Below are 23,193 nucleotides of genomic sequence, written 5' to 3' on the forward strand. Positions count from 1 at the left end.
GTTAGCCCTTCTGAAGTGGGAGTAATTCTCATATAGAGCTTCACTAAGTCTAGGCACTCTGGCCAAGATCTGCCTGTTGTTTCCATGCATTTTTGCAACCTGCTTTTGATAGTGGAGTTTGCTCGTTGAACCAGGCCAGCGCTCGCAGGATGCCAAGCGCAGTGGTTTTTTAATGTTATCCCAAGGTGTACAGCCATGTTCTGTACAACTTGGTTCACAAAGTGTGGACCATTGTCACTGTAAATGGTTTGGTGGATGCCATGAGTCGGTATGATGGCTTTGCAGATGGTTTTTGCCACTGTTAAGGCATCTGCTCGTTTAGATGGAGCTATTTCCACCCATTTGGAAAATGCATCAATCATCACTAAGCAGTATTTGTGAGGTCCACTTTGTGTGAGCTCAATAAAATCCATGTGCATGATTTGAAATGGGTAAGACGGTTTTGGAAATGAGCCTCTCTTAGGTCTCATATTTCCTTGTGGATTATGTTTCACACAAACAGGACATGCTTTACAAAAAAAATTAAGTAAGCATCTAAACCAAAGGTAGTGAATTGTTGATGTATGATAGACTTCATCCCTCCTGTCGACACATGGCAAGGCCCATGTGTCGCAATTGCTGCTGCCTTAAAAAGTGATTTTGGTAAAACAGGTTTGTCATTGATGCGGTGGATATTATCTGTATCCATCATTGCACCTTTTGTCGTCCACATCCGTTTTTCCACCATTGTAGCATTGCCCTGCATATCTGTCAGTATAGTCTTATCTATTAGTTGCGTGTCCTCTGAATCTATTAAAAAATTTCATGGCCATGTTTCCCTGCTGCTGCTTCTTTAGCAATTTTGTCTGCTAATCTGTTTCCATTTGAGACTTCATCTGTGCCAGTGGTGTGAGCAGCACATTTACACACAGCTAGTTTAGCAGGTAAATGAATGGCCTGCAACAAGTCTTTTAACAAGGAGGCATGGGTAACCGGTTTACCGGTCGATGTTGTCATCCCTCTGCGCTCCCATTGTTTCGCAAAATAGAACAGAGTAGAAAACGCATACTGACTGTCTGTGTATACAGTGACTGCCTTATCTTCCGCTAATTGACAAGCTCTTGTTAGCGCAATTAGCTCAGCAGCCTGCGCTGACCTGTTGTATGGAAGCTTCTCTGCTTCAACAATCTGGTTTGGCAATTTCACAATTGCATAACCACTTTTATTGTTTCCTTTAGGATCCTTTGAACATGATCCATCCACAAACCACTTTTCCCCTTTGTCAAGTGGCGTGTCACGTAAATCTTCTCTGGGCAGCTGTAGATGTTCTGTGGCATCCAAACAGTTATGTGGGGTACCATCCCCTGGCAACGGGATCAGTGTTGCTGTGTTAAGGACTGTGCACCTCTTTATCACAATGTGTGGTTGTGACAGAAGTGTAGCAGTGTAAGACAGGTGTCTGGCTGGCGACAAAAAGTTCATTTTACTTTGCAGTAGCAACACGTCCACAGCATGTGGAACTAGCAGCTCCATTTTGTGAAGAAGCACCACATCTGCAGCCTGTCTCACTGCAAGCGCTGCCGCGCACACTGCTTGGACACAGTCTGGCAAAGATTGAGCCACTGGATCCAATTTTTTGGAATAAAATGCAATTGGTCTTAGTTTGCTGCCATGACTCTGCAGCAACACTGAGGTCATAAAACCATTCCTGCAGTCTGCTGTTTGCACAAAGGTTTTATTGTAGTCTGGCAAGATAAGAGTTGTAGTTTCCATCAGAGCCTGTTTCAGCACTACAAAAGCATCATCTGCTACTGGTGTCCACATTATTTTTTCTGTCATTGCCATGGGGACTCCATGCACAATATTCAGCAGCGGTTGTGTCTTTTCCGCATAATGAGGGATCCATCCTCTGCAGTAATTGCAGAGCCCCCAAAATTACATAATTTGGTTTTTTATTTCAGGTCTCGGTGCATCTGCAATGATCTGCTTTCTGGTTCTCTGTATCTGTCTTCCAGAAGCTGACAGTGTGACCTAAATAGTTCACTTCCTGTCTGACCCATTGTAGCTTGTTCTTGCTCACTTTATTCCCTGTTTTGCAGAGAAAGTGTAACAATGCTAAGGAGTCTTCCTTGCAAGCAGCTTCAGTTTCAGAGGCTACCAGGAGATCATCTACATAAACTAGAAGTTGGCTTTTGTTTGACATCTGAAAATCAGCCAAACAGGCAATGATAGTTTGAATGAATAGTTGGACTATCAGCAAATCCATGTGGCAATCTGGTGTACGTATAGCTTTGTCCTTTAAAGGTAAACGCAAAGCTGTGAGTCTGGGTGAATTGGCACTGAGAAAAATGCATTGCTAAGATCAATTACTGTGAAAAACCTCTGGTTAGGTTTCAAAGTGTTCAGAAGTGTGTGTGGGTCAGGCACATTAGGTGCTCTTGTCTGCACTGCATCATTCACTGGTCGTAAATCTTCTATCATTCGCCAATCAATTTTATTGGCCTTTTGGACTGGAAAAATAGGAGTGTCACAAGGAGAATCCGAGCACTTCCTAATGATTTCTCCTGTCAAAAGATCATTTATAACAGGGGTAATCCCATTTATTGCCTCGTGTTTTAAAGGATATTGCTTAACTCTTGGACGCCACTCTGATCTTGGTTTGATCTGTACTGGGGGAATGGACGTTAAAAGGCCTACATCAGATGGGCCCTTTGTCCACAGTTTTTCAGGAAGCCCAGCCAATTCCCCCTCCTTCTTTTCATTCAAACAAATGTCAACTAGTCAGGGAAGCGCACAAGCGCATGCCCTACCAACAGCTACTTCACACACTGTTTGCTTCCACATGGCACAACTGGTACTGTAGCTCCACCCATCACCTTTGTCATCATAATCAGTGAGAGATCCAGCAAGTTTAATTCGGCAACCCACATCTGCCCATGTTATACTGTGAGGTTTGAACAATGAAATGTGGGGTACAGCCGACAACTTGTATTTGTCTTTATGAGGAGCGGGCAGGAGCACAGCAGCAGCTGCAAATGACCCACGATCTGTGTACAGAGTAGTGATTGTTAAAGTTACTTCTGTGTCACTGAGAAAACTTTCAATATAATCATCATGTGGATCAGTGACGATATTCATGGTGACATGTAATTGATTACAAGTCATTTCTGATTCAGGTCGGGACAATTGTTTTCAAGCTTCATTCAGCAATCTGCTTGGTAGCTTGGGATTCCGTTCGGGAGTGATGTCATAGGAGCAGGAAATCTGTTCACCTGCTTGTGCAGCATATGAGTCTACATCTCTCACTCTACATGCTCGCATGCCATCCTTTAATAATAATAATAATAATAAATTACCGTTTTTTTCCGTGTATAGTGCGCCCCCATGTATAATACGCACCCTAAAAATGGCATGCTGATGCTGGAAAAAAGCCTGTACCCATGTATAATACGCACCCAATTTTTATGAATTTATTTTAATTTTTCTTTTTTTTTTTTTTTTGTAATTCCCAATGATCATCACACACGCAGGGAGGCAAGGGGTCCCATTTTTATAGTCTTTGGTATGGTCTTAACTAGGCTGGATGTAATTTCTTTTGTTGGCGTTGATTTCTCCGACTGCCCATAAACGCACCACCGCGATTAGTGCAGACATGTGAAAAAGGCGTGCGGACGTGAAAAAGGCGGCTCTGTATGGGAGAGACGTTGAAGAGGAATAAAAACACCCTTGGAAACCAAAACTTGCCCCTCGTCGTGACTCGGAGCCGCAACAAATGTTTTGGATTTGTGTAGGGTACATTGTGACAGCAAACGAGCAGGTGATCGAGCAAGCGTCTGATACGAGAGCATTGCGTTCGTATGGAGCGTGTTTGAAGGGAACAGCAGAGACGAAAGGAACAAGGCAAAGTGTTGTGAAATAAAATATTACCTGTAATACGCATTTTGTTATTTGCTGATTGAAACTGCTAATTAAACTGTGAATTGAAACTAATAGGAAGAAAACATATCTCGCTCTTAATATAGCTGACGTGTCTTGCGCATACGTTCTGCGCATCTGTAATGGCGGCCTCCGTATGACGTCCGGTCCGCGATGGAGATTAAAAAACAAACAATATTTGACAATAACACACCATCAAGGATTGCACCATCGCATCAAACGATGTGTCTTCAATTATGAATTTTACTAAGTGTGTTGGGCAGGATGGCTGAATGCGATGCGCGATTGACAACAAACAAGAAGAAAGGTGATTTCAAGTTTTATTTCGAGGGAGATTTGTCATGTCTCGTCCCCAGTTTTGCTATGTGTCTAGGTTGCCATAGTTTCTGTTTGCGTCGCCCCTCTCTTCCTGTGTCACCTCAATCGATGTAACGTGTTTTGTATTTAAGTCCTGTCTGCCCCTCGCTCACCGTCGGATCATTGCATGTGTTACTGTCATGATGTCTGTTTGGTTTCTGTTCCTGTCTTTGGTAATGTCACCCTGTCTTTTTGTTCCACGACTTTGTCGGTCAGTCCTGTTGTTGGTTTTGTTGTACCATGACTTTCTTTAAAAAAAAAAAAAAAAAAGAAAAAATTTATTTTGTTTGTACCCATGTATAATGCGCACCCCAGATTTTAGGACAAGAAATTAGTTAAATTTTGCGCACTATACACGGAAAAAAGCGGTATATTTATAACGCACTTTACATTCGGGGGAATCTCAAAGTGCCACATGGCAGATAAAAAACAAGAAAACAAAACAAGGACAGGTTTAAAACAACTGGACGACAACCAAGATATGAGAGAAATTACGGAAATGCTAAGGTAAAGAGGTGAGTTTTAAGTCCAGTTTTGAAAGAGTCAGTGGATCGGGGTGATCTTAGGTGGTCGGGGAGGGAGTTCCACAGTGTAGGGGCTGTATGGCAGAAGGCCCGGTCGCCCATGGTGCGCAGCTTGGTTCTAGGAACGTGGAGAAGGTGTGAATTGGATGAGCGGAGGCTTCGGGTGGCAGGTTTTGGGGCAAGGAGTTCTTTGAGGTATGGGGGAGCATGTCCGAGGACACAATGGTGAGTGAGGAGGGCAATCTTATAATCAATTCGGAATTTGATGGGGAGCCAGTGCAGAAAACGGAGGATGGGTGTGATGTGATTGCTTTTCCGCGCACTCATCAGGATCCTAGCAGCGCTGTTTTGAATGTACTGAACCCTCTGGAGGCTCTTGCTAGGGATCCCGATGAGGAGTGCGTTACAATAGTCTAGCCTTGAGGAGACAAAGGCGTGGACAAGTTTCTCAGCATCCGTCAGGGTAAGTGTGGGGCGGAGTTTGGAGATATTTCTGAGGTGGAAGAAGGAGGTTTTGCAGATGTGTTTTATGTGTGACTCAAGGTTGAGTTGAGGGTCCAGTTTCACACCCAGGTTGGTGACAGTGGTTGAGAGGGGAATAGTGAGACCAAGTGCGCCAGGTATCTGATGACGTGTTGTACATGCGACGGGGTGTCGGGCGGAGGAGGAGCAGATGGATGGTACAGTGTTATGGACGGGTTGGGAGAAAACAAAGTCACAACGGGTATTTCTGTGGATGTAACGTGGTCTGCGGAGAAGTCCGAGTTGTTTGATGACTGAGACACACCCTGGAATGGTGTGATTACTCAGCTCCAGCAAGCGGGGGATGGAGTAAGTTAATATAGTGCCGGTTGGAGAACACTGAACTTGAGTGTTAGCCATTGGCTAGGCTAGCCAGGATGCCTTGGCGGGGGGTGGTGGGGTGCGCGCGCCGTAGTAGGCAGCCATGTGGATCATGGCTGCCTACTACGCGGCGCGTAGTAGTCACACGCAAACCGGATATCATACGGAGGCCGCCATTACAGATGCGCAGAACGGATGCGCAAGACACGTCAGCTATATAAAGAGCTAGAGTTCAGTTCTCTACCTAAATCCGTATTACAGGTAATATTTTATTTCACAACACTTTGCCTTGTTCCTTTCTTCTCTGCTGTTCACTTCAAACACGCTCCATACGACCGCAATGCTCTCGTATCAGACGCTTGCTCGATCACCTGCTCGTTTGCTGTCCCGTGCGCGCACGGAGCGCGGTGGTGCGTTTATGGGCAGTCGGAGAAATCAACGCCAACAAAAAAAAAATTACATCCAGCCTAGTTAAGACCATACCAAAGACTATAAAAATGGGACCCATTGCCTCCCTGCGTGTGTGACGATCATTGGGACTTAAAAAAAAAAAAAAAAATTATAATAATTAAAAATTGTTTTTTAAAAAATTCATAAAAATTGGGTGCGTATTATACATGGGTACAAGCTTTTTTCCAGCATCAGCATGCCATTTTTAGGGGTGCGTACTATACATGGGGGCGCACTATACACGGAAAAAAACGGTAAACTTTAATAATGGCTAAAAATAAATAAATAAATAAAAACACTAAAACTAAACTAATTCTGGTGGAGAAGCGGCGAACAATCAGCGCCAGCGTCCTCTCCCCAGATTACTTCCGCCTTAGTCCACACCTTTACTGGAATTATTGCAATTCCCAACCGAGTCATCAGATCTCATCCCAGCAGGTTTATGGGAAATTTTGATGATAGAACAATCGAGACTGAAGCTATGACTCCTGTTTCATCATCTCTCACTACAACTGGATTGGAGATACTCTCCTTGTGCACCTGCCCATCAGCAGATTTCACCCAAATTGTATTTTGGGAGGCCTTCAGATTAGGGACTTTAGTTTTTATTACGGTTTTACAAGCTCGGGTATCACACTAAAGGAAAATGTGCTTTTTGGCAACTTGCAAACATATTTTCTTAAAGGCTATGTTAGACATATATATAATCACATCAAGTTAATCTTCAGTAGTGGCTGTGCTCATGCAAAGCAGTTGATGAAAGTGAGGAAGTGTGCAGACAATTGCACCAAGATAAGATGTTTTCTCCTAAGTGTTGTGTACACAGGGTGCAAGCATCGGTCAGGCGAGACCAAGACACGTACAAACCGTCAAAGTGAGAATAACACCTGTCGTTGTGGTCGGGCGCGCTAGACAAACCCAACCACCAGAACATCGGCACTTCCCCATAAGCACCCAGTGAGGAGGAGACGGTCATCAACCAATCATCTCACATTGTTTTGCATGTTTGAATATTCATATTGTGTTTCTTTATAACTGGGTAACCCGGAAGAATGTGTTGTTCCTTGATGGTCACAAGAACACACGAGCTTTAGTGTGAGGGGCCCGGAACCCAGGCCTGTATTAGTTTGCTTTGTCAGGAATAAACAATTGGTAAATCCGGTCTGATTGATCTACTGGTCTTCTCTTTGACAGAACGAACTCGCAAAATTGTTAGGTGCGCCAGTGTGTGGATTAGAACATAGCAATCCATGTGTTAAGTGTTGATCATAATTTGGAGTCAGATCAATAGCTAAAGTCCGTAACCTAACAACACAAAAACTCTACTTCACTTCCTCCAATGTTTAAGGTAACATATGGTTTTTCTTTTCATGCACTCAGAATGTCCCATGCTGTATGGACATCTACTATTTCTTCCTCTGTAGGAGCACAAGAGGTCATAGGGGAGGAATCTAGTCATGCTGAGAATTTGGCTTTCCCTCTGCCCCTTCCTCCACCCCTTGATTGGTTTTGTTTTTTTCTAAAACACTCTTTTGACCAGTGTCCACGTTTCCCACAATTCCAACAGTTGTCAGAATCTTGTGGGGGTTTTGAATTGTATGGTGGCCTTCGACCTTTGGTGTTTTTATTCCTCTTCAACGTCTCTCCCATACAGAGCCGCCTTTTTCACGTCCGCACGCGTCTTTCCCGTGCGCGCACGGAGCGCGGTGGTGCGTTTACGGGCAGTCGGAGAAATCAACGCCAACAAAAAAAATTACATCCAGCCTAGTTAAGACCATACCAAAGACTATAAAAATGGGACCCATTGCCTCCCTGCGTGTGTGACGATCATTGGGACTTAAAAAAAAAAAAAAAAAAAAAATTTAAAAAAGAAAATTCATAAAAATTGGGTGCGTATTATACATGGGTACAGGCTTTTTTCCAGCATCAGCATGCCATTTTTAGGGTGTGTATTATGCATGGGGGCGCACTATACACGGAAAAAAACGGTACTTGTCCCCTGGTTCGTTGCACTGCCGGGTCCTGTCAATCCACCTCTGTCAGACGAAAGCAGACCTAAGATGCTGGCCCAGCGAAGAATTTCCTCCCCAGGTCTTTCTTTACCAGGTCCGGCTAAATGGACGCTGGCCCATCGACGGTGTACAGCGTGTCGTCCTCCGTCAGCCAGATGGCGGGTATGAGGGTCCCGGGTTTCGGCACCAAAATGTTAGCGTGGTGCTCACTCCAACTTATTTTGCAAGAACCACACGGGAGACAATTAAGTCTTCTTGAGCACCTGCAGGCGGAGAGTTAATTCGTCACTGTGCGTACAGCAATGATCGAATGACGTCTGACTCTCGCTTCCCACAAGAGCATCTTTATTAAGAGAAAAAGGGTGGGGGTGACAGTGGACTGAATAGAGAAGAGAAAGCCCTTGACCTCTAGTCTAAGCATAGCAGGGGATGTTTTACGACATTGTGTAGGATGGGACAAGCTACCGTTTTTTTCCGTGTATAGTGCGCAATATTTTACTAATTTATTGTCCTAAAATCTGGGGTGCGTATTATACATGGGTACAAAGAAAAATTTTTTTAATTCTTTTTCTTTTTAATTTTTTTTTTTTTTTTTTTTTTAAATAAAGTCATGGTACAACAAAACCAACAACAGGACTGACCGACAAAGTCGTGGAACAAAAAGACAGGGTGACATTACCAAAGACAGGAACAGAATGACAGTAACACATGCAATGATCCAACGGTGAGCGAGGGGCAGACAGGACTTAAATACAAAACACGTTGCATCGATTGAGGTGACACAGGAAGAGCGGGGTGACACGAACAGAAACTATGGCAACCTAGACACATAGCAAAACTGGGGACGAGACATGACAAATCTCCCCCGAAATAAAACTCACCTTTCTTCTTGTTTGTTGTCAATCGCGCATCGCATTCAGCCATCCTGCCCAACACACTTAGTAAAATTCATAATTGACGACACATCGTTTGATGCGATGGTGCAATCCTCGATGGTGTGTTATTATCAAATATTGTTTGTTTTTTAATCTCCATCGCGGACCGGACGTCATACGGAGGCCGCCATTACAGATGCGCAGAACGGTTGCGCAAGACACGTCAGCTATATAAAGAGCGAGAGTTCAGTTCTCCACCTATTAGTTTCAATTCACAGTTTAATTAGCAGTTTCAATCAGCAAATAACAAAATGCGTATTACAGGTAATATTTAACACTTTGCCTTGTTCCTTTCGTCTCTGCTGTTCATTTCAAACACGCTCCATACGACCGCAATGCTCTTGTATCAGACGCTCGCTCGATCACCTGCTAGTTTGCCGTCTGTCACAATGTACCCTACACAAATCCGAAACATTTGTTGCGGCTCCGAGTCACGACAAGGGGCAAGTTTTGGTTTCCAAGGGTGTTTTTATTCCTCTTCAACGTCTCTCCCATACAGAGCCGCCGTGTGCGCACGGAGCGCGGTGGTGCGTTTAGGGGCAGTCGGAGAAATCAACGCCAACAAAAAAAATGACATCCAGCCTAGTTAAGACCATACCAAAGACTTTAAAAATGGGACCCATTGCCTCCCTGCGTGTGTGACGATCTTTGGGACTTAAAAAAAATTTAAAAAAAAATCATAAAAATTGGGTGCGTATTATACATGGGTACAAGCTTTTTTCCAGCATCAGCATGCCATTGTTAGGGGTGCGTACTATACATGGGGGCGCACTATACACGGAAAAAAACGGTAGGTTATTTATTACTGATTACACACCAACATAAGCATAAAACTAATCCACCTAAGTTATTTATTACTGGTTACATTCCAACATAATCATACGATCAAGATAGTTTGGAAAACCCTGACATATGTTTCTTGCTCATATTTGCTTGCTTCGCGGGCTCGACTGAGGTGACATGTCATGTGATCGAGACGAGCGTCTTGACCTGAATCAACGGATGTAATTAGGAGAGAATCGCCAATTTTTTTTATATTTTTCAAAATAAATTCTTACTCATTTTTGCTAGCTTTGCGGGCTCGACTGGGGAAACGTCACGTGACCGGGACAAGCGTCTTGACCTGAATTAATAGACCGTCAATAATTATATATATTTTTTCTGTGCGGTACCACGTGACCCACGGACCGGTGGTTGAGGACCCCTGATTTAGACGACATCCTCATTTTCTCCCGCTCGCTCCCTGAACACATCAGACACGTCTGGGCGGTGCTGCGCCGTCTTCTTAAAAATTCCCTGTATGTGAAGGCAGAGAAATGCGAAATGTTCCACGCCCCGTCGGTCATGTTCCTCGGGTAAGAAGTACGGGAGGGGTCCATCGAAATGGATCCTGAAAAGGTGAGGGCGGTTACGTCATGGCCCGTCCCCGAAACGCGCAAGCGGCTGCAACAATTTTAGGCTTTCCGAACATTTATCAGCGCTTCATTTGCGGTTACGGTACGGTGGCTGCTCCCCCCTTACCAGCCCCGCCTCCCCGTACAAGTGGACAAAGCAGGCAGAACGAGCATTCCATGAACTAAAGAAGAGATTTATGTCCACTCCTGTCCTCCGAATGCCCGATCCCAAAAGGCATTTCGTGGTCTCGGTGGGTGCCTCAAACGCGAGAGTCGGGGCAGTGCTGTCACAGCGAAGCAGCCAGGACAACTGTTAGACTGTTGCTCACTCTAACTTCTTTGCAAGAACCACACGTGAGACAGTTTGGCCATTTTACGCTTGTAAGCGGAGATGCCACCAGCACTCTATGTGGTGCAGGGGAGCTTTCAGAGCAGTCTGCCTTTGGTCTTTTCCAAGAGAATATTTATTGAGAGAAAACAGGGTGGGGTTGAGAGTGGACAGATTTGGTGAACCCCGGCATCTGGTCAAATCAGAGGGAAGTCATTCTCATTATTCATCGAAGTTTGCATTTATGTATCGCATTCTTCTCCAAAGTCAATGTTCACAAGCCCAATCACAAGTACAAGTCATCTTCATCCATAAGCACATCACCGTTTTTTTCCGTGTATAATGCGCCCCCATGTATAATACGCACCCTAAAAATGGCATGGTGATGCTGGAAAAAAGCCTGTACCCATGTATAATACGCACCCAAATCTTTTATTTTTTTTTGTTTTTTTTGTGTTTGTTTTTTTAAGTCCCAATGATCGTCACACACGCAGGGAGGCAATGGGTCCCATTTTTATAGTCTTTGGTATGGTCTTAACTAGGCTGGATGTATTTTTTTTGTTGGCGTTGATTTCTCCGACTGCCCGTAAAGGCACCACCGCTATCAGTGCGGACATGTGAAAAAGGCGTGCGGACATGTGAAAAAGGCGGCTCTGTATGGGAGAGAAGTTGAAGAGGAAAAAAAAACACCCTTGGAAACCAAAACTTGCCCCTCGCCGTGACTCGGGGCCGCAACAAATATTTCGGATTTGTGTAGGGTAAATTGTGACAACAAACGAGCAGGTGATCGAGCAAGCGTCTGATACGAGAGCATTGCGTTCGTATGGAGCGTGTTTGAAGTGAACAGCAGAGACGAAAGGAACAAGGCAAAGTGTTGTGAAATAAAATATTACCTGTAATACGCATTTTGTTATTTGCTGATTGAAACTGCTAATTAAACTGTGAATTGAAACTAATAGGAAGAAAACAACTCTCACTCTTTATATAGCTGACGTGTCTTGCGTATCCGTTCTGCGCATCGGATCCATAGTGCGCATGCGCAGTGATACTGCCTGCGTATGACGTCCGGTCCGCGATGGAGATTAAAAAACAAACAATATTTGACAATAACACAACATCAAGGATTGCACCATCGCATCAAACAATGTGTCGTCAATTATGAATTTTACTGACTAAGTGTGTTGGGCAGGATGGCTGAATGCGATGCGCGATTGACAACAAACAAGAAGAAAGGTCATTTCAAGTTTTATTTCGAGGGAGATTTGTCATGTCTCGTCCCCCTAGGTTGCCATAGTTTCTGTTCGCGTCGCCCCTCCCTTCCTGTGTCACCTCAATCAATGTAACGTGTTTTGTATTTTTCAAATTAAGCTCCCTGCGCACTGAGGTCCACTTAAATTTTGGAAAGTACGACAGGACTTTAAAAATATTTTCTAAATTTTAGCGACAGCTCTGTCACAATAATGCAACCAGCGCGGTGCAGTTGCGCGGTGCAGTTGCGCGGTGCAGTTGCGCGGTGCAGTTGCGCGGTGCAGTTGCGCGGTGCAGTTGCGCGGTGCAGTTGCGCGGTGCAGTTGCGCGGTGCAGTTGCGCGGTCAGCGACGCGTTCGGCGGTGTGCTGCAGTTGCGCGATCAGACAAATATGCGCAAATGAATTGATGCTTAAAAAAGGCAGGTTTTTTTGTCTTAAAACGGATTAAAAATGTTTCCATTATTTGTAAAGGAAAAATAAGTTCGGAATTTGACCGATTCGCTTCTCGAACCGCCTTCTGAAACGGATTGTGGTCAAAAACCAAGGTTTGACTGTATTTTTGCTATTCTTGTTAAAATCATACTTACATGTGAACTGGAAATGACAATAATAACACATAGTGAAAGCCAAATTGACCAAATTGGCTATTTCAGAAGTGTGTGTAAAACTGGTAGCCCTTTGCCTTAATCAGGTTTAAGAAAGGTTGGTGACCCCTGGCCTATACCCTATACTTTGCCAGTTTGCCTGTATGCCCCTATGAGCCACAGTGCCTGTTACTTTTTTGCCAATAATTCAGTAAAGCAATCAAAACTGAACGACGTCTTCCCTCCTGTGTTCTGGCCGACACCCAGGGGCGAAAAGAGCATAACCTTCCGAGCCAACGCCCTATAGAGTCCTCAGGCTCACCAACAGATACGTAGCGACAATCTGGAAAAAAGTGGGTCGAAGATCGGCCAGGTTAACCAGCAGCTGAGGAGAAGTTATGATGCAAACTTTAAGATGATGGTGATAAATGAGGCAGAGGCTGTGAAATATGGTGTCACAGAGTGTAAGGAGATGGAGAGCTCAAAAAGATAGCCTAAAAAATGCTCATAATCAGAGAAAAGCTTTCCGTGGTCCTCAGAGCGCCCACTTTCAAGAGCTTGACAGGATAATTTGTTTCAGATGTACTGTTATTTTCTGTAGAAAAATTAAATTTGGTGTTCAAAAAGTCTTTTTTCAAACTTGAGTCTTGAAAAAGAGGGGGTCGTCTTATAATCAGGGTCGTCTTATATTCGGGCCAATATGGTATTACAAATGGGGTGTCAGACAAAGACGACAAGGATAAATAACTGTTGGGTATCCACTCTTTTTTTGTAATTTAAACAATATGCAAATACTAGGAGAAATAGCACCAAAGGCTTTTGCATAGTCTCCAGGTGATACAGGGATTTTGTATTCTTCTAGATTCTAGAATCCAGAAACTCACTATATAAATATAGATGACCAGGCCTGTCAAACAACTGAGACACTAATATAACGTTATTAAACCAGTGTTCAAAAAAGTGATTTGTGTTTGAATGTATTCTTGTTATTCCAAATATAATATAGTATATGTTGTTAGTCACCTAAATGTTGAACAGAGGGTGTGTTTCTACCGAAGTTTGGCACGCTCAAACATGGCGAATAAAAAACTCTTGAATCTTGAATCTTGAGAAGAGTTACATTTGAAAATGACAGATCATGAAATGAAGGCCTGACAGTGAAATTATATTTTCATCAGGATTTTTTCAATGTTTTAGTAACAGGCTAAGGAAAAGCCACATTTCCACATAGTTTGATGGTTTTTAATAGAAAATTTTATTTTATTTTCATTTTATTTTACGTGTTATTTACAGTACAGAAATCTCAGAAATTAGGTCAGCCGTTTTCATAGTCATTTGATATCACAGATTATTTCACATGATGAGTTATATTTTTCTACACAAATTTGAGAAGTACATTGTCATTCTCAGATCTCAGATTTTTGTCTAAATACAAAGAAAGTAAGGATACGTTAAGCGTGATACAACTGCTTTAGAGAGCAGAATTCCACCTCTGAGAGATGCTGCAAAACCCCCCAGTTCATCTTTATTTTTTTCTTGCAATAATATGATTGTGGCAGAAGTAAGAAACACATCTTTATTCTGTGTCAGGGGAGAATCCCGCCTATTGTGTCAGAGTGACCCTCCCCACGACAAGTAGGAGTTTAGAGACATAAAGACACGGACACCCAGGGCAAGGCACTGGCCAGGAGAGATGATACCACAGTTTGTTGGTCGGATCTCCCGTCGTTTCATCTCCAACCTGAGCATTTTATTTCATGATTTACATAATCAATCGATATGACATGACATGACATGCAAGATGACCTTCATGCTACTTTCATAACATGTTTGTTTGTTCCTTCTGTACTGTCCTTGGCCCATGTGTACTTTACGTCTGTTGGTCAGGTCGCCCTCGAGCCATCGACGCTGCCTGGACGCGGATGGGCGCCTTGGCGGCCCCACATTGCCGGCGCTGCTGTGAGCCGCGAGCCAGGCCCGGTGCGCCGCCGTCGGCTGCGTTCACCTCCACTCATCTCCAGGATCTGCCATTTCTCAGCATCTGTCATGGCTCTCCATGACACACCAGCCGAGCTTCCCCGGTTCATTCCCGCACTTTCTCCTTCCGGCGAACTGGTCAACATGTTGCAAAACTTTGCCCTTCTGCACCGACTGTATTGTATGACTGTACTTTTGCGCTTTGTTCTGACTGTTTGCTGGGCACTCTTGCTCCGTTTTGCTCCTCTTATTTACTGTGTTATTTGTTTATTTATTATTTATTCATCACTCTTATTGTTCATTGTTTGTGCCTTGTTTTTATTTTGCGTTGTTTACTTGTATGTTTATCGTGTACTGTCTCGTCACCGTGGGATAGGGGAAACGTAATCTCGATTTCTTTGTGTGTCTTGGCATGAAGAGATTGACAATAAAGCAGACTTTGACTTTTTTTTGTACTTTGATTCCATCGCGGCTCTCGCCGAAAATGTGTTCACACTTTGGGCACCAAAAACTGTATTCCAACACTGTGGACTGACCGCAGCTAACACACCGGCTTCCACACTTCTTCCCTACATCATCACGACAACCCAACTCGTAATCTGTAAACCTTTTCAACCTCCTGACAATCCCAACCAGCTCCCCAACGGCTTCAAAACAAAAGCCTCTGAAAATCGCCCTCTTCAACACACAATCCCTCAACAATAAAAGCTTCATCTTAAGCGAATTCATTACAGACAACAAACTTGATCTGCACTGCCTAAACTAAACATGGCAAAAACCCCTGGACTATTTCTCACTTTGAGCGCTTGCAAGTGGAGATGAGCAAAAACACAAACTCCAGCCGAATCGGCCACTACAGGTGACTTAAAGGCCATATCATAAAAATGTCTTTAAACGTGTCTTAAATGTTTCTACTGAGGTAGCAGTTCTAATATCCCTTGGTAGGGCATTCCAAAGCTCTGGAGCCCGAATAGAAAATGCTTTAGACCCTGCAGACATTTTTATGGCCTACGGGGTCACTAAATGACTAGCGTTTTGAGAGCGGAGGTCACGGAACGGAACGGAATGAACAACTCGGTCGACAAGATATGAAGGCGGTAAGCCATGCAATGATTTATAGGTTAATAGGAGAACCTTGAAGTCACATCTTAAATGGACCGGGAGCCAATGTAAGTTGGCTAATATTGGTGTAATGTGATCACATTTTCTTGTCCCTGAGAGCAGCCTTGCAGGAGCATTTTGTACTAACTGTAGACTTTTGATACTGGACTTAGGAAGACCAGAGAATAATACGTTACAGTAGTCCAGGCGCGACATAATAAATGTATGTATAATAGTTTCCGCATCACCGGTCGAGAGAATCGGACGAATCTTAGCAATATTACGGAGGTGAAAAAAACGCAATTCTAGTTATGTTCTTAATATGCATTTGGTCAAATATTACTCCGAGATTAGTTACAGTATCGCTTTGAGTGATAGTACAGTTATCCATAGTTACAGTGGTTTCCTTAAATAAGTGGTGATAACGGGCGGGACCAATTATCAACATCTCAGTTTTATTTGGGTTAAGATGAAGGAAATTGAGTGACATCCAGTGCTTGATCTCCGCAAGGCACGCCTCAAGATTACACCAGTCCTGCGGATGTCATCAATAACGGCATATATAAATGAGTGTCATCCACGTAACATTGAAAACTAATGTTATACTTATGTATTATGTCCCCAAGCGGAATCATATAAATATTGAATAGAATTGGCCCGAGTACCGATACCTGCAGGACACCACAGGTAACGTTATAGAACTCAGAGGTCGCATTACCATGGACTACTCGGTGAGTCCTGTCTGATAGATAGGAATAAAACCAGCGTAGTGCTGACCCTGAGATACCAACACAGCTTTTAAGGCGCTCTAATAAAATATCGAAGTCTACAGTGTCGAATGCAGCACTAAGATCGAGTAATAATAGTACCGATGAGGTGTTAGAATCTGTAGCTATGAGGAGATCATTAGTCACCTTAGCAAGTGCTGTCTCGGTGGAATGATTAGCTCTAAAACCCGACTGAAAAGATTCAAATCGATTATTGGCGACCATGTAATCAGTAAGCTGCTGCGCTACTACTTTTTCAAGAAGTTTTGAATGGCTGATTTGAAACTGGGGTGACTTGACTTGACTTCTCAACCGCCTAGAATCCATCGCAATCACATACACCGCCCTCTCCTTGTTCAAATCCTACCTATCTCACCGATGTCACTACATCGACAAACACAAATCCCACACCACACCTGTTGCACACGGAGTCCCTCAAGGATCAGTTCTGGCCCCCATTCTCTTCATTCTGTACATGCTTCCCATTGGACACATCATCCGCCGCCATAGTCTCAAATTCCACTCTTACGCCGACGATACACAACTCTACATCACCACTAAAACCATCTCCCCTGCCATCCTCTCCACCCTCATTTGCTGCCCAACAGACATCAAAGACTGGATGAATCACAACTTTCTCAAAGTAAACGGTAACAAAACGGAGATCATCATCTTTGGTCCTAAATCCAGCCTCCTCACCTACCAGAACTTCATACTCGTATTGACGGGCACTCTGTCACTCCCTCCCCCGTTGTCAGAAACCTTGGAATTTATATGGACCCCACACTCTCCTTCAAACCACACATCAACCATATTACCAAAATATCCTTCTTTCACTTACGAAACATTGCGCGCCTTCGACCCTATCTTTCCACCCCTGCAGCAGAGACATTAATTCATGCATTTATCACCCCCAGACTGGACTACTGCAATAGCATCCTGTATGGGCTCCCCTCAACTGTCCTTCAAAAACTACAATATGTTCAAAACTCTGCTGCCCGACTGCTCACCCGCTCACCCTCCAGACAGTACATCACCCTGTCCTCCGTCAAATTCACTGGCTTCCCATAAAACAGCGCATACATTTCAAGATCCTTTTCACCACATACAAGGTCCTAAACAGCCTTGCCCCCCTACCTGTCTGACCTCTTGCACCGCCACGGTGCGCCAAGGCGAGCGAGCATCTGGTGGCCGGGCCTTCGCCCATGGGGCCCGGCCGGGCACAGCCAGAAAAGCAAACGTGGGTCCCCTTTCCCATGGGCTCACCACCTGTGGGAGGGGCCAAAGGGGTTGGGTGCAAAATAAGCTGGGCAGCGGCCAAAGGTCCGCTTTGGTGGTCCGATCCCCGACAGCCAAAGCTGGCTCTTGGGACATGGAATGTCTTTTTTCTTGGTATGGCGCCGTGAGTGGCTCTTTTCCTCTTTATTTCCTTCTTTTCTCCTTTTTCTTTCTGTCTTTGTCCATTCGGCGATGCTGGTGCCTTCTACCGCACCTCGTTATCTCTTCGGATCGGATATTTTATTTTTATTTTTTTCTTCCTCGATCATCGGTCGAGACCGGCGTAACTCTACGACGGCTTCCTGCTTATCCGGCCAGTGATGACCGGGTCCCTCGCCTTGGCGTTGCAGCCGCAACCCCTGTGGGGAGTCCGCTCCCTCGTGCTCGTCGGAACCAACGACTTTCGCCATGCTAGCCCCGTGGTGACCATCTGCACGTGCCCCGACTGGGTGCCCAGGACGCTGCTCACACGTTTGCCTGCTTTGTGATGTTTTCACCGATTCACGACCACGGTCCATTGGGCACCGTTGAACTGGACTGCCCTTGCACCTGTTGATAGACCCCGTGGAGGCTATTTTGTGTGTTTTGGGGTGTTCTCTTGTATTGAGGGGTGCTGGTTGGCTACTGTTACTTTTTTTTCTTTTGTCTTTTAGCTTTGATTTGCTTTGATGGCTTTTATCTTGTGCATTTTCTGACTTTCTTTGTGGCGCCGTTGTGTGGCAGCCTTATGAGAGCCTATTGAGTTGCGCTCATGCCATCTATGTGACTTTTGTATACCTACTCTGTGGTATGGATACTGCTGGGGCCTGAATTTCCCCACCCCTGGGGATCAATAATAATAATATTCATAATAATATTCAATCAATCAATCAATTCTCTGGCTGGAAAGAAGCCTGAGCTGGTGTGTGAGGCGACAAAGTTCCGACTAGACATAGTCGGACTTCCCTCCACACACAATTCTGGTACAAGCCCTCTTGAGAGGAGCTGAACTCTCTTCCACTCTGGAGTTGCCCACGGTGAGAGGTGTCGAGCAGGTGTGGGTATACTTATTGCCCCCTGGCTAGGCGCCTGCACATTGGGGTTCACCCCGGTGAACGAGAGGGTAGCCTCCCTCCGCTTTCGGGTGGGGGGGGGACGAGTCCTGACTGTTGTTTGTGTCTATGCACTGTCAAGTGGCATGGTGGTACGAGATGGTGTAAAATTAGGTATTGAATTTGGCCCGGGCACATTGGTTATCCCAAAACATGTAGTAGTTCAAAATTTCACCAGGAGATGGTGTTAAGGCTTGACGTAGGGGTGACCTGATGGAAATTAACAAATCTAATGAATTAAATTGTTAGCAATTGGGAGGACACAACCTGCTCAAACAAAAATCCGGTGAACTGACTGAGGGTGAAACCCAGACGAGAGGCTGGCCGTAGCGCCGAGGAGTCGGCAGAACTCCGCCCAGAAGATGGACGCGAACTGCGGGCCACGGTCCGACACGATGTCCTGTAGGAGGTCGTGGTGACGAAACACCTCCCGCACCATGATGGACACAGTCTGCTTCGTGGACGGAAGCTTAGGCAGAGGAATGAAGTGTGTCATTTGCTGAACCGGTACACCACCGTGAGGCTGCCGCAGCCAGGTGTGCCCCAGGATGAGCTGCTGTCCTGGGAGGGGAAGAAGAAAAAACTGGATGGTCTCGTGGTGATTGCCGGAGAGCAGTACCTTGACTGGCTCTGTCATGAAAGCCACCTCGCCGATCAGACGGCCATCGATGGCGCGTGCGGAAATGGGCGCGCTCAGAGGCAGGAAGTTGATCCCCCACTAGCGTGCCAGGCTACTGTCCATAAGGTTACCCTCCGCCCCGGAATCCACCAGGGCAGCCACGTTCCGGTCGCCCGCCACGAACTGGACACGTGCCTGTAATGTGAGCGTACTGGGACTGGGAGAGCCTGTGCTGGTCGAGCTCACGCGGATCCCCTGACGCTGCGTGAGCTGCGGCCTCCTGACGGGCACCCCATCACTCAATGACCCCCCTCCCAGATCCACGTGCTCGGCGGGTGGTGCGGTCGGCGGGTTTCGCAGGGACCTCCGCTCCCGTTCATCGCGTCCTTCAGGGTTCGCGGCCGATCGCGGGAAACTAGCTCGTCCTTCATGTATTCCGCGAGACCGTTGAGGAATGTGCTGACGAGGGCCTGGAACTCGATGGCGTAATCCGCGACCGATCGGCTACCTTGACGCAGCGTCGCCAGTTCCTCGGTGGCGTCTTCAGCGGCAGAGCCCAGGTCGAACAGGCAGAGCAACTCCTCCGCGAATGTGTCGAACGCGTCACAAGCCGGGGCCCCCCTCTCGTATTCGGCCAGCCCCCACAGCCGCGCCTTGTCCGTGAGGTGGGTTAGGGCGAACCCGACTTTGGCAGCCTCCGATGCAAATGTGACAGGCTGGAGACCAAACATTATACGGCAGTTAGTCACGAACGCCCTCACGTGTTTGGGATCTCCGCTGAATTTTTCGATGTTGCCGAGGCGGGGCTCCGGAACGTCCACGAGCCTCCTGGCCTCGGTCGGCGGGCGGGGCGGGGGTGCCGTGACAGCCGGGGGCGCAGCCACCGACAAACCCTGGAGGGCTTGGGCCATTTTCTGCTGCTGTTGCTGTTGCCGTAGGCCCACCTCGATCAGGTTCCGCATGTCGGTGGATAGGCTGCTAATGGCGGTCTCGGCTCGCTCCAGTCAGGCGAATCCCGTCTCTTTGTTCGCTGGCTGCATCGTGTGGTCCATCTGTACTGTAAGGAAGTGGAGAGTACAGCCAAGTGCGTAACGATAGAGACCTTTATTGCGGGCGGGGGGTAAGGTGGGCGAAGCTGGAGCCGGCGCTGGATCGGCGATCGGCTTGGAAAAACAAGCTGTTCTGCTGTATCTTCGGATTCTTCATGGACGCCAGTTTGACGTGGACCGGAGAGCGAAGCAATATCATGCGACAGACGGACACTCGGGTCTGCGCTGGCGGCGTTGATATAGCGCTGTCCCTCAGCCTGTGGCAGGTGGCGGCGATTCCGCTGATAGGGGTGTATGGTCCTGTCACAGGTGGCGCCGGTACGTGAACATATGCGGTAATTACAACTTTAAAATGTCTTTGTTTCCCTATCATAGTCATTCTTTAAATCCGTTCAATTCTTTTAGTGAAGACATCTTTAATCCTTAAAATCAGGAATTGTCAGATCTGGTTCGAAGTAGTTATCTTGAGCTTAGCTAGGGCGAGGGCACTCTAGTAAATTAACGAATCCTTGAGGTCTTAACAAAGACATCTAAAAATATCCGTAACGTAATACCAGCATCAAACAACCGAAGGGAGCCATCATTACGGCGCGGTCATTTTGACGACTCGCCTCGAATTGAGTTACTCTGCTCGTGCGTCGGATGACTTTAGCGGGATTGGCGTCGTATAGAAATTAGATTGATTCTCATAGAATTAATTTAACTCGGGTGGTCAGCTACGGACGAGTCCCTTCGCCCCGGCTTATTGAACCCGTTACAGGGGAGCCTGAGGCACTTCAATAAAAAGTGCCCGTTTGACATTTTGGCGCCCAACGAGTGGAGGGGAGTTGTGATTTAGGATTTACTGGTGAATATTTACTCGCAGCTCCAAAACGAAGTCCGCGTTTGACATTTTGGCGCCCAACGAGTCGAGGGGGGTTGTGAGTTAAGATTTATTAATAGATGTTTGCTCGCAGCTCCAAAACGAACCTGTGTGGAGTTTTTTCAGTTTTTTCTTCCCAGGAACTGTCATAATTTCGCTCACTGATACAAACAAATGTCAGAACGGCCTTGAGTGACAAAAAACAGTCTCTTTAAGGAATAGAGTTTCCTAGAAAAGAACCTTTAAAAGCACGGGAGGATTAGAACTGTTTTGTGTTATAGTAAACGGTGACCGCTACCCCTTAGCACGTTGCTTTAAGGATGAGTAAGGATGATCTCCTTCTTAACTTGTACTTGTATGGAGTACTAAAAGTTAATGTTGTTCGCAGAGTATTCGGCAGAACTTGCGAAAGCTAGAGGGGCCGGTACATGGGCACGTTTCTTGCGTGGCGGTACATTGAAACGCAGAAAGTGCATCCCGCCGTTGAGAGCATCAATTGGGGAGGCAAGAGTTCTCGAATTGGTGTTCTGAGTAGAGGCGACGCAAAAGGCGCCGTTGAGTAACTAAGAGCTGTATCGTCTCTATTCCGAGTGCACACGGAAAGGCTTCGAAAGGAGACAGCTCGAACCTACAACTATTTTTTGGAGGCGGCTTGTGAAGCGGAGCTGGCCTCCAGAGTTTGCTAAATACATAGTAGAGCTGGCATGGGAGCGGTGCCTCGCTGTGTAGTGTGTGCGCTTTTTGAGGAAGGAGTATTAGAGAATGAAGAAAAAAAAGAAAAAAGCTAAAGAGGAAGAGCAGAGCAGGCCGTTTGCCCGGTGGGGGCTGAGTGTGCTCGGGGAGAATGCTAAAGGGACAGTCTGTGTTTCCCACAGGGTGTTTGAAGCGGTGAGAAGATGACATTTGCGCTGCGTTGTTTGTGTGTTTGTATGTTGTCTGTCGGTGTTATGTGTTATAAGACAAAATTGGCTATAATGGTGCACTGAAGAATTTGCTAGACTGTAGTTTGTCTGGTTTGCACCGCAAAATGGAAGAAAAAAAAATGGGGGGGATTAGTTGTTTACAGGAACTAGCCCTAATAGATTTGTTTCCCCTTTTTTTTGAAGACAGAGCATTCTGTCTGAAATTGGATGAAGCAAAATTCTGAAATAAAGACATTTCAATCCTAAAGTCAGGAGAACTAGTTGATTGACTGTGTCAAGGCTATACAAGTATTTGCACAGGAAAATAAGAGAGATTAGGTTATATAAAGTTGAGACAACAAGATTTTTGATTACCGTATTTTCCGGCCTGGACTATAAGGCGCACCTGCAATGAATGGCCCATTTTAAAACTTTATCCTTATATAAGGCGCACCGGACTATAAGGCGCACCATTAATGCATCATGTCAGATTTTTAATCCAAATCAAATCATTCTCCATTTTATCTTTTTTATTTCAACTTCAGACAGAACAAATTACTTTATAATCATAAAATAATGATCCATAGTCTTTTTGAGTCATGATTCATACTCTTCAGCGGGCCATTTATGATTGATTTCATGACACAATGCTTTGGGCCAGTTTAAATTTAGGAATTTGGTCCATATATAAGGCGCACCGGACTATAAGGCGTTTTTGAGAACATTTTAGGTTTTTAGGTGCGCCTTATAGGGCGGAAAATACGGTAATCTATTGGCCGCTGTTTTAATTTTCTTTTTTTATCCTTTTTTTGGGGGGGGGGGAAGTGAGTGGGTTATCAGAATCTTTGAGAGAGGAAAAAGAGGAAACAGCTGTCTCGAAAAAGGGAACTGTCGACAGCCTTGAGTGAGACCTCTGAGGCCGGCTGACTTAGAAGAAGCTGAACATTTTTGCAGTT

General features: G+C 45.5%; 1 protein-coding gene across 8 annotated transcripts in view; it reads left to right on the forward strand.

Annotated features, from left to right (window-relative positions):
- Positions 1-15,016, forward strand: part of LOC133150542 (tumor protein D54-like) — a 208,327-nt gene extending 193,311 nt beyond the window's left edge. For all 8 annotated transcript variants that reach the window (XM_061273128.1, XM_061273129.1, XM_061273132.1 and 5 more), the window contains one exon: positions 14,479-15,016. In XM_061273128.1, coding sequence (XP_061129112.1) covers positions 14,479-14,955 — 477 coding nt within the window. In that variant the 3' untranslated portion in view covers positions 14,956-15,016. The remainder of the gene's footprint in view (positions 1-14,478) is intronic.
- The last annotated feature ends 8,177 nt before the right edge of the window (positions 15,017-23,193 follow it).

The sequence above is a fragment of the Syngnathus typhle genome, linkage group LG2, assembly GCF_033458585.1.
Source record: "Syngnathus typhle isolate RoL2023-S1 ecotype Sweden linkage group LG2, RoL_Styp_1.0, whole genome shotgun sequence".
In the NCBI taxonomy this organism is placed as follows: domain Eukaryota; kingdom Metazoa; phylum Chordata; class Actinopteri; order Syngnathiformes; family Syngnathidae; genus Syngnathus; species Syngnathus typhle.